The sequence below is a fragment of the Astyanax mexicanus genome, chromosome 16, assembly GCF_023375975.1.
Source record: "Astyanax mexicanus isolate ESR-SI-001 chromosome 16, AstMex3_surface, whole genome shotgun sequence".
NCBI classification, from domain to species: domain Eukaryota; kingdom Metazoa; phylum Chordata; class Actinopteri; order Characiformes; family Acestrorhamphidae; genus Astyanax; species Astyanax mexicanus.
The window spans coordinates 3367845-3380862 of NC_064423.1; the positions used below are offsets into that span (position 1 = coordinate 3367845).

General features: G+C 36.7%; 1 protein-coding gene across 1 annotated transcript in view; it reads right to left on the reverse strand.

The window, feature by feature from the left end:
• The window catches only part of LOC103021590 (inactive N-acetylated-alpha-linked acidic dipeptidase-like protein 2), a 678577-nt gene that overhangs the window by 390164 nt on the left and 275395 nt on the right, over positions 1-13018 (reverse strand). The window contains exon 4 of the mRNA XM_049465756.1: positions 1063-1182. Within this exon, the coding sequence (XP_049321713.1) occupies positions 1063-1182 (120 nt within the window). The remainder of the gene's footprint in view (positions 1-1062; positions 1183-13018) is intronic.

Sequence of the window (13018 nt, forward strand, 5' to 3'; positions counted from 1 at the left end):
GTCAGTTTTTATTTCAATTTTTTTGTTAAATATTTTTAAGCCCTTTAAAACTGTAGGGTCCCTATCCAGTGTAAATAATCGATTGCTTGTTTAATATTCAGTGTTGCAAACCCAGTTTTTACATAAACAATAACGAATAATTCCTTTATTCAAGCTGCTTGTTTATCTTCACAGCATGATGTGCAGTCAGTTTGCGCTCTTAAAATAGGAATGAACAGAAGTCAGAGCGCAGATGTCTCTTAAAGGTAATGACTACAGACACACTGATTGGTTTATTTCACGTTACGCCCAAAATTAACCACACCCATGAATAATTAAGGGAATTAAAACACACCCTTTGCGCCATTGGAGCTGCGCAAGGCGTATTTTTCGCACCCTCAAGATACCACAGACAGAGGACACGCCCCTAAATGCAACTGCACAAAGCGCAATTAACTACTGCGCTATAGATTGTTAAAATAGGGCCCTATGATTTTAAACACTGTCTTACAATATCTATGGCATGGCGCTGAGTGGTCCAGCAGTCTAAAGCACTGCCACTATGAGCGGGAGGTCGCAGGTTCGAACCCCCGCTCATGCAGCTTTACCATCAAGCTGCCGGCGCTCAGAGGGAGCACAGTTGGCCCTGCTCCCTCCGGGTGGGTACAGTAGATGGCGCTCTCTCTCTCCCCACATCACTCCTAGGGTGATGTCCACAGCACAGGGCATCTGTGAGCTGCTGTATCAGAACCGAGTCGCTGCGCTTTCCTCCGAGTGTTAGCGCAGTGCTTGAAAAGAAGTGGTGGCTGACTTTACATGTATCAGAGTGTATTACTAGTGATAGAGGGAGTCCTAGTGAGTGGGTTGGGTAATTGGCCGTGTAAATTGGGGAGAAAATGGGAAAAATTAGATTAGATAAATAGAATGATAAAAAAAAAACAATATCTATGGCATGTATTTTTTCACTATTGCAATGCAATGGCATTTCAATTTGGCACAAATTCCCCTTAAAACATCAAATCATATAATTTGTAGAACAGTAGCACGCATTCTGGAGCTGGAAGTGATTTCCTCTGAACGTACCATATAGAGTAAAGGTGCTTGTCCCAGCTTTAGTACAGCTATTTTATTGGTCACATTCATCTCAGCTCTGATCCGCCTCAAATCTTCAGAACTTCCATACTGTACGTCCACCACCTCCGCCTGAGGGAGAAAAAGGCAGAACAAGATCATTTGAAATGTCAGCTGCACCCAGAAAAGCCTTCCACTTCCTCCACAGCCAGCCTTATCTTTCTTCATGTTTCTGGGTGTTTGACTGATAACAGAAAAGGTGTCTTTAATTTCAATTTAATAGTAGAATTTTTGGTCTGTAGCAACTGTTAAACATCAACAAATAGATGTATGAATGTATACAGTACCATTAAAAAAGGAGTATGCTCCCTTACAGACTTTTAAATACAAATGAAGATGTATTAAATTGTACTAGACACCACTGATTATTATCCTGATTATTGCCAGACCTGTAGAACCAAGAATTCACTTAAATAGAACCTGTCCGCACTGCAAAAAAATCCATTGGCAAAAACTAGACAAAATATATGCAAATTAAGACAAATATATGTATATAAACCAAAAAAAATCTGCCAATGGGGTAAGCAAAACTTTCTTAGTAAGATTTCTTACAAAAAAAGCAATGGCAAAGTCTGAAAATGAGTGAATTAACACCTAAATCAAGCAAAAAAGTCACTGTTTTTTGGACACTAGAATCAGAATAACTTGATTGCTGCTTGATTGTGCTTATTTTGAGTTCAAATGACTTAAAATAAGGTACAAATTCTAAGTAAGAATGATTAAGATAATTATCTCTAAAATAAGCTAAATAATCTAACACTTACACAATGCTTAGTAAGACACAAAAAAAGTCTTATCAGAGAAGAAAATAAGATTTATTGCCTTAAATTTAGAAAAATTCACTTGCTAAGATTAAGTTTTTTTGCAGTGTGACAACATAAAGCAGATAAAAAAACATCCTTATAAGCAGCACATTATGCTGTAATCTGAATTAATAAATAAATAGTGTTTACAAAACAGATAAGAAAACATTCAAAAGTCATTGATCATCTATGAGAAAAAGGTAAAGGTTGCAAACTTTAACTGATCCAAAATAACACCACACTGAACGTAAAACATGGTGGTGGTAGTGTGAGGGTCTGTGGCTGCTTTGCTGCCGTAAGACCTGGACAATTTTCTGTAATTGATAAAACCAGGAATTCTGCTCTTTACCAGACAATCCTGAAGGAGAAAGTTCCAGCCATCAGTTTGTGACCTCAAGCTCAGGAATACTTGGGTTCTGCAGCAGGACAATGACCTAAAGTTACCATCACTGATTGGTGGAAGCTTCACACTAGACCTCAAGCAGTTTGGACTGTGTTTCTCTCCACTCTTCCTCCAGACTCTAATCATTTGATTTACAAATGAAATGTAAAATATGAAATACTGAAGATCAGTGATGGTTTGGCGAGACATGTCATCTGCTGGTGTTGATCCACTGTGTTTTATTATCAAGTCTAAAGTCTCTGCTACTGACAACTTTTATGGAGATGTGGATTTCATTTTCCAGCAGGACTTGGCACACTGCCCACACTGCCAAAAGTACCAATTGTTCTTATATAATATTCTAATTTTCTGAAACACGGATTTTTGGCTTTTCGTTGGCTGTAAGTCATATAATCATCAACAATAAAATAAATAAACGCTTAAAATAGATCACTCTGTGTGTAATACATCTATATAATATATGCGTTTGTGAAATACTGATTTAGTGAAATAAAGTAACTTATCTGCAGTGTTGGGCAGGTTACTTTGAAAAAGTAATTAGTTATAGTTACTCGTTACTTCTCCAAAAACGTAACTGAGTTACTAACTGAGTTACTCCACTATAAAAGTAACTAGTTACCAGTAAAAGTAACTATTGCGTTACTTTTTTTAGTCGACTGTAAAAAAAAAAAGAAAATCAATTATGTATTTACTGTTATTATTAGAAAAATAACAAATTAAAATAAACCCAAAATGCTGACAAAAATATAATCTAACAAATAAAAAAATAAAAAAAATAAAATGAAATTCTCCACACAACCAAAGAAAATTACTAAAACTTGTAATACTGAAAAAAACGGAAAAAAACTGAAAAGTGCGTCTGGGGATGAAATTAAACAAACCAAGCCACACTCAAAGGAAATATGTATATATAAACAAAACAAAAGAATGAACAAAAAACAACAATTTAATGACCGTTAAAATAGTATTAATATAACAGTTTAACAGCTGGATCAAACAGCTTTACCAAAAGAGAAAGCAGCAGCACCACAAAAACCAGAGCAGCTAAAAATAGCTTAACCTCCTTAAAACTGAGCTTGATTTAAAAGCGTTAAATCTGAATTGATTAGAGCAGCAAATCGTCACAATTGTGCCTCACTTCACTTCACCACACCAAACCACGTAAACCTACAGGCCCAGCGGCCAGAAGCTCAAGTTCACCAGAAAGAGGAGGGGTTAACCAGGGCAAAGCAAAGTTAAAAAAAAGTACTAAGTACATGTAGTTGCACGGTAACAATCCATGTAACTACAGTGTAACTACTGATGAAGTTCACATTGTTACAGATTAACTTACTGAAAAAAGTAACGGCGTTAGTAACACTGTTAATTTTAATGCCGTTACTCCCAACACTGCTTATCAATGATATCTTGATATCTACCAACTTCAGTTTTGGTCATTTGCTTAGTGATGTGTTAACCTTAAAAACCATTAATTTGCTTTAATTTAAAGTTAAGTGAAAGTTAATGAGTGCAGCTAAGATGAGGGGAGAGGTGAGCGCTACAAAATTGACAATGCATCACCTGTCCTCACTTAATTTTTCAAAAAGCCTGAAGGGAAATGAAATGAGATTCCAGGCAGGAAGCTCACTCCGTTGGGTTGAGCAGAATTAGCCGAGCACAGGCTCACGCCAGCTTCATCACCTGTGTCAGAGCTGGCATCATACAGCCGCCCTGTCTAACTCCACACTGGAAGCAGATAAATTGGGAAACAATGAGATTAGCGCTGAGAGGCTGTCATTAAGGTAATGAAGTTAACGAGGGCATGCATAACACAACACTGCGCCGCTGTTCTCCAGTCGTCTCACACTCGCTGCTCCATTCTTCAGAACGGGAGGAAGAACGATTGTTTTCTCATCTGCCTGATTGAGGAGCAGAAGGAAATAGCCACTCAACAATTACGCAGTATTTTACGCATTATTATTATTATTTTGAGGAGAGGTAAATGTCACTGTGATCAGAGGCACTGTTCTAGATTATAGACTGATAGCAGAAACACAGTATGTTTGGCCAAGGGCTAATAAACATTGCTTCATTTGTAAATTTGAAACTCATTTTCTACTCATATCTTGAGTTTAATTCATTTTCTTTTACATTTTATTAAAAAAACTAATAAAAAAAGAGTAGCATTTTTTGAAAGAAATGTAACATAAGAAAGGTTAAGGGCAAATATTAACCATGTAAGCTGTTTATATTGCTTGCAATTTAGGTGAAGCGAGCATGTGTAAAGCATTTTAATGTAAAACTGCTTAATTTTGCTGAATTAAATACAAGTAACAAAGTAAACGAGTAACAAAAATATGAACACCACACAAGGGTTAATCCTAAAGCAATCAGATATGTATAAAGTACTGGGGACCCTGACTTTAAAAGTAAAAGTACACAGTAAAATGCACAGTGTTAAAATCACAGTGTAAACATGTTTTAACTTTCTTGGAGTTTAACTTTCTAACAACACTCAGTGATAAACAATCCACATAGATGGTGTTAATATTCAGCATTAAAATTGTGTTATGGGAGAACCACTCCTCTTTTTGGCAGTGTTTGATGGTCTTTCTTGCTCTTAATAAAGATTAGATAGGATAAAAAAAAAAATATTTTCTGTTGTATATAGTTTAAGGTTTGTATAGATAATAAATGTTAAAGTTCAGAAAAAAAAAATAATAGAAACATAAATATTTTTTATTAAGAGTTGTTTTACCCTGTGGGGCAAAATATGTTAACACTTATTTTACACTTCCACTCAAGTCTGTGTACTCAACACCATCCTAGATAACATATGGTCCCACTCACTAAAGTGTTAAAATTAATCTACCACAAGAGTGAAAATTTTAGAGTTAATTCAACACCTCATGGAGTCATTTTTAAAGAAGAAATCAAGTTTCAAAGATGCTTAACACACACCAGTCAGTTAATTGAAAAATGTAGCGCTCCAACAGCCAATCAAAAATAGGATCTTTGTATCCAGGTAAAATTTACACGACCCCACAAATAGCTTTCCCAAGCAGACGATGATGACGACCGACACACGTCTTGTGGTCCTCCCTGATGCCTGCAAACTATATCCCAGAAATCAATCACCGAAACCCCTGTAATCAACAAATAAGAAACATAGCATCTCCAGCGCCACAATCACACCCTATCCAACCTCAGTCTGCTGAAAGGCCTCTGCACAATTCATGCAAAATGAACGAGCCTTATACTGTAGCTACCATACTTTCTGCAGTTTTATTTGCCTGTCGCCTGCTTTTTTTCAACTATAGAGAGGAATTAGTGCCAAATTATAAAAAAGCAAACACTTCTTTGATCTACTTGATCTCTTAATTGAAAAACAATACACAAGAATTTACATATACATTTACATCAGCTCACTCGCATTTAATTCCACTTTGTGATGCTGCAAGTGTTTAAAAGCAAATCACAATGCACAGGATTACAGTTCGTCTAGGAGCAGTGTGGTCCCAAAACTAAATGTTATCACGGGTGGGGCTGAGAAACAAGTTAGAGCAAGCAGTTATAGCTGTGCTTTAAACCAGAGACAATTTATTTAGCAATATAAGGATACAAGAGGAAATAAAAACTCTAATTCTATTAATTTAAGGCTGGCACCGTTACAGACGACTGTGTGATTTTTTTCAGAGTTAGTAGATTTTAACACAAGCTTGGTTCTCATGCTTGGGCTGTTTCCCACTGGCCTTTGGACCTGAGTGGGCTTTCTCCAGGGCTTTGGTACAGTTGGTCCAGCGTGTACGCTGCTTTTGAGCCCAGAAGTTATCAGTCCAGAGTACTGATCTCCGGTCAGTTGTCTGGATTTGCTGGTGTGGACCGTGTTGGGTGTGGATGCTATCCGAGGCCCGGGTCCGTGTGGGATGTTGTGGGTGTGTTTGATTTATTATTATTATTTTTTTTTTACGTGAGGCTTCCCCTTATTGAGTTTTCCACTGACTGGTTTCTCAGCCCCGCCCCAATTTCAGTAGTGGGTTCTCATTGGACAGTGATTACATGTCATTTTGGCATGAATAATCAAACGAAATATTATCCTGTGCATAGTGAGTTGCTGTTGAACATTTGCAGTGTCGCCACACAGCTGATTCCTGATTGCATTTTACGTGCAATTCTGACATGAAATCTGCGTTTCTCGTGTATTATTTTTCAATAAAAAGATCAAGGGCAGTGAAATGTAATGTAATAGTGGTTTTGCATTTCATTTTGGCACTTATTCTACATGTTAGGGAGGAAAAGCAATGTGTTTTTCTTTTGGATTGCATTTACATAGTGGTTTTTCATTTCGTTTTGGCATATATTTGCTTTTCAATTTGTCACTAATTCCTCTCCACACTCAACCAATCACAGGCATTGTTGTGTTGCATTTTCCGCCACTCTGACTGGTTTCTCAGCCTTGCCCCAATTTCAGTAGTGGGTTCTGATTGGACAGTGATTACATTTTATTTTGACACGAATGCCACACTGCTCCTAGACGAAATGTAATCCTGTGCATTGTGATTTGCTTCAGTATTTGATTAGGAAAATGTAAATTCTTGTGTATAATTTTTCAATAAAGAGATCAAGTGCAGTGAGATGTAATATAATAGTGGTTTTGTCTTTCATTTTGGCACTTATTTTGCATGTTAGTGTGAAAAAGCAATATATTTCCTGGACTGTATTTACATTTTCCAATTTGGTACTAATTCCTCTCAATACTCAACCAATCACGGGCACGATTGCGAAATACTTTCTGCCACAGAGTATGCCCAGCTTTCATGTGCATGACACAGTGAATGAAGTCTGTGTTCGCTTTCTGCACAATTACGTTGCATTGTTCGCCAAAGCCAAACGAACATCTGTGCAAAAAGTATGCTGAGACTTTAAAGGGGCGTGTCCTTGCGGGGTCCTGATTTCAACACACACCCACCATTATAATAGAGAAGTTAATGAGAAGATGAAAAAGCGCATGTACACATTAGATGCACTAGACGCAATAAATACTGTGTATAAATACTATAAACTACGCATTACGCTACTAGTGTCTGCTTTAATTTATTTGCTAATGACTTTATGATTATTTGCCACCATTGTTTTAAAATTCATCCACAGGATAAATAAATCAGTGTAATGTCTGACTGAGCTGCTCCACTGGAGTTGATATAAAGCCAGACGCAGTGTTTTATTGTTTGTCAGTTAGATTTATTTTTCCACCTGTGCAAATAACTGCTCGGCTACAGTGTTCAATACAAACACAACTGAAGTGCGTTTAATTTAATAGCTCGCCTTTCTTTCTTACTGTCTGTCTTTCTTTCTGTCTGTCTTTTTGTCTTTCTTTCTTTCCAGCCAGGATTGACGTCTGCAGTGGTCAGTAATACATCAGGGGTGTGCGTGGAGGTGGTGATGGGGATGGAGGGATGGTGGGTGTTTTAGGAGAGGAGAGGAGGGTGGAGGAGAGGGGGGTTTCTCTGGGGTAATCAGTTTTGATAAGCTATATCCTCAGCTGTACTCTCTTCCCACAGCAGATTAGCAATGATCGGGTGCTGGCACAATGCAATTACTGGTTTTAATTTCAGAAGCAGAAAAGAACTGTCGGGTAGTTAAGCTCAACTTTTTTCGCAATATCTTCTGCCTCCCATTATATTGGATTAGCCATTTTGTTTCTGACCAGCTTATATTATGAGCAACATTGTCTTCTCCTTTAATTTATGGAAAATGAAATTTCGGTCTGCCTGATACGCCATATTATTTAGCCATTGTTTGGGCTAAGCCGGCCGTAGAGGTTTGAATCCATCTGTTGTATATGCTGTATGAAGCCCCGACAGCGGTTTAGTCTCAGACACAAAGAGAAAAGTCCCCGGTTGCGTTCGCTCTGTATTAAAAAGCTAAAGTATCTGTGGAGCGGAGTGTGTTCCAGCACTGCGTCCTCACGGACTTCATAGAACTAAAGAGGCTCACTGCAGGGACCGACCATTTACATTCATTTAGTTGCTCAACACATGGCACATAAGATCATAAGGACTCTTATTATCGTGCTTCAATTGTTCGTTTTGCCTCAGCATTGCTCAGCAGTACATTGCAAAAAACTGGCCTATCCGTTCAACCTTAAAAAATTAATTTACAGTATGTGGTGACGAGAAATTGAACTGAAATGAACTTAAACTTTTAAAAGAAATACTTTAAATTAGATAAGCAATTTGGTAACACTTTCTATGAATGTCATCTTTATTAGACTTTATAACTACATTCATAATATATTATAATGCATCCATAAGACATTATAAACATGGCTATAAATATTTATAAAAACGCATAACCCACTATAGCCATGTTTATTAAGCATTATGACTTGTGATTATTATACATTATTAGCTCTGCTTGATATGATATACATGTTAAAATAGTGTATATCTATCGTTAAAAATCTAGTCCCACAATGAAAGTCTGGCACTTTACTTAGAGCGCACAAAGACCTGTTATAATACATTATAATTGACTATAACTAATATTATATTCAAGACAAGTATAATTCATTCAGTTTTAGTCATGATACAAGTTTGTAAGCAGGGACTGAGTTTCTTGGTATTGACGTATAACATGTTATAAACACAGCTATTAATGCATCATAATCACAGTTCATGATGCATAATAAACATGGCTATGATGAATTATAGAGTTTTGTAAATATGTATAGCCATGTTTAAAATGCCTTATGAATGCATTATACTGTGTTATAAATATGTTTATTGAGGCTTATAGAGATGACATTCATAGAAAGTTTTGCCTAATTATTATTATTATTATTTTTTTTATTATTATTATTTTAATGTTTTACATTTTCATTTTTGTTCTTAGTTCTATTATTCATTTATTCACTTCGTATAATTTTTAACATTTTACTTTACTTTTACTATTATCTATTTACTTATTTTATATTTGATACAATACAGTCAAATTTGATTTTTTTTATATTTCAGAATTTTCTGTTTTACATATATATTTTTATTAAACGTTGATTTAAAATTAGTACTTCTATTATTATTTTATTTATTTATTTTTACTATTTTATTTCTTATTATTTCTAATCAAATTTATTATTAAATGTGTTCATTCCGTTTTTCCCGAGTGAAAATAAAGGTTAATTGATTGATTATACACACTAGTTTCTTTTCTATCATAACAGCGGGGAAAGTACACACGGAGAAATGGGAAACTCGCATGTAGACACAGGCAGAGCTCCACTCAGATTGGGACTTGAACCCAGGACCCCAGCACTAGGAGGCAAACATGCTAACCACTAAGCCATGGTGTTGTGCTCTTAACCAATCACAGGCACTGCTGTGTAATCCTTTTAGACACAGAGTGTGCTCAGCTTCCATGTGCACACATAAAAAACACAAATAAAATCCTTGTGTGTTTTCTGTGACTGTTCACTATCTCTGTAAAATTACGTTGCATTTTTTGCTAAAGCCAACCTAAAGTCTGCGCAAAAATTATGCCAAAGCTTTAAGGGGCGTGTCCTGCCGGGAATTTGATGTCAGCACACACCCACTATGATAGTTGATAAGTGCTAAACAGAAATACTAAACAGTAGCTTCTTTTCTATCATAACGGCAGGAAAAGTACACCTTATGCTTTCGTGCAACACACAACATCAAATAAAACAAAACATACCTCCACTCACTTGCTATTCCCTTTAAGAGCCAGATGCACTCTGACTTTGGCATAGCACCTGTGTTTTCCGTTGCCAAGATAGCAATAAGGTAGAGGTGTTTGCAGGTAAAATAGTAAACAAGGGATTTCTGTATCTACTGTAACTGTAGATTAAACCTTATTAATGAAGAGAAATAGAAGGAATCTGAGGGAAACTCTTCCTCTCTCTTTACACACAAACACACAAAGCTACAAATCTTGTCAGACATTAATTTGGCACAGTTGTTTTACTGTTTGATGAGTGTGAGCTGCATCCACAGTGTGTTAAAATCACAGTGTAAACATGTTTTAACTCTCTAAGAGTTTTTATAAAAACCTTCAGTAATAATAAATCCACAGAGTTGGTGTTTTTATTCAAAGTTAAAATTCAAATCTAATTTAAATTCTAATAGGTTCCGCTTCTTGATTCTGCCTTACTCTCAGCATGCTCTGAAATGATCATTTTTCTTTCTTTGGGGTTATTACGTGTATATGTGTCTTAAATATGTTTGAAGGCAGTGTTGGGCATGTTAGTTTGAAAAAGTAATTAGTTATAGTTACTAGTTACTTCTTCAAAAACTTCTTGAGTTAATAACAGAGTTACTCCACTATAAAAGTAACTAGTTACCAGTAAAAGTAACTATTGCGTTACTTTTGTGTTACTCGTCCCCATAATTTATTCTGTGGTATAGCTCACATTTTAGGATGTTTTATAGATACTCTGGTTTATAGTTTTGGGTGAAGTTCGGAAAACTTACAATAATAAATTCAAACAAACCTGAAAAAAAGTAAAAAATACATAACAATTTTGAGAGTTGTTTTACTCTGTAGGGTAAAATGTGTTGAGAACACTGATGAGAGTTATATAGAGTTAATATATGACTCCATACAGTGTTGAATTAACTCTAACTCTTGTGAAAGAGCTATTTTAACACTATAGTGAGTGGGACTATATCCTACTATCTTAAAGACTTTTGCTGTGTAGTTGTTTAACCCCTAATGCATCCCCTGTGTGGGATTCCACAGGAAGTACTGTATACACACAGTGCTGTGAGTTAAACTCCAGGCTGGTAATGGAATCTGCACTAGTTTCATCATAAGAGGAGAACAGAGGCGCTATAATTTGTATTTGAGTAAATGTAGTGGATTCTTAATGCCTCGCCTGTTTCAATTACACTAATGTGTTCCATCTCTGACTCTTATTTAGAACTCGGATTAAACTTTTTAATTTGTTGCTTCTATGATGAGATTCAATTTGCTGCCTCACTGGGGAAAAATAATTTCTCCAAACGGCTCTTTAGATCCTCCTCAACGTTTGATTTCCTCATTGAAATCGGGGAAAAGTGGAAGATGCAAAGAACAGTTCATTCCCATAAACTGAAACAAAAAAGAAAGGTGGCATTCGGCAAAATACAACAAACAGTCATTACCAAAATACACTTATATTATTTACTCAGTTACCAACCAGTGATATATCTTTCTTTAACTGGATGCAGCACTGTGAGCATGTAGACAATCTTAAAACCAATCATCCAGTATTGTTTCCCGATATACTGTCTGCTTCAGACGGCTAAAGTATTTTAACGAATTCAAATATTCTTAAATAGTACTTAAAATAAAACATAATGCATTAAGCATGAAACATTTCAGTTTGTACACGTTTTCTAAGGGATTAAATATAATGGAATTTATTTGGGGGGGGGGAATTTTTTATATAAAATGTTTACACACTAAATTATAATATATTTATGTTTGTTACGTTTGCGCTCGGGCGTCGCCATGTTGCCCGTGCAGCACTGGTGACGTCACGAGGTTGGTTGGTGAAGAGTCCAGGTACAGAGCTAGTGGAAAAGTGCTTGTTGTTTGTGGAGATTATGGATGAAGCGAAGCTGAAAAAAGCTAACGTGGAGCATTTACTCAGAGATCTTTCCTGTATAAACCTGAGCAGAACTTTTCAGAGGCTTTTCTGAGAGAGAGATGTTTTGGAGGTGTCTATTCTCTTTCTACGTGGAGCCGTGCAGAAACCTTGCAGCCCGTCCACAGCAGGTAACTGTTACTGCCATCCAGTTAACCAGCTAGTTTATATACATTTAGCTATTTAGCATGTAAAGTCCAGAGTTCATTAAGACTGAAGGAAACGAACATGATTTAAGTGGAAATTGAAACACCAAGGCGCTGTTTGGTTGATAAACCGTTCAGTTTGGAAGTTAGAAAGCTTACTGGGTAGCTAGCTTCATCTAGTTAGCGTTAGTTAGTTAGCTAGCGTTGGCTAGCTATGGTAAGATAGCTAGATAAGTAGCTAATGCAAGCTATGTTATCTTTTAATTGTCAGCTTATCTAGACTTTCGGTAAGTTACCTCTCGCTGTTCTGCTGGGTGAGCGCATCGTTTGGCTCGTTCCGTGCGGCTCACAGCTGCTGCTGTTACAGTACCTCCAGTCGGGTGGTCTGTACATCCCAGTTGTTCAGAGGAAGAATAAAAACGGAGGAAAAAAGCCTCGGACTGCAGCTTATTTATCCGGCGCTAATGCTCCTGACTCAAAAACCCTCTCCTCCACATTGTCCTGGTCTAGAAAGTGCTCGCTACTAACCCCTAGCATTACAGCTAACCGGAGGATTCTTGCGCTTCAGCGCTGCGAGCCCCCGCTGAAGAACAGCTGTCCGAGGCGAGGTATGAAAGTGAAAGTGAACCTTTTTCTCATTCTTCACCCTATAAAAGTATACTATACCCAGTATTACTACACCCAGGGGAAATACAAAAGTGCCCCTCGCTTTGCATTGATTTTTGGTTTAGATTTTACTATCTATTGAGGAACTAAATTACTGTAGGCTCATAGTTTATGTTAGTGAGCCGTTCGGGAACCGACCTCGTGACGTCACTTTCAGTGCTGGGACAAGATGGCGCTGCGCTTACTTAAGAAAATGACATTTAGATTGCTTATTATTTTAATTCAGTTTCACTGACAGATGTTAAACTTATTCAATTTGTTAGAG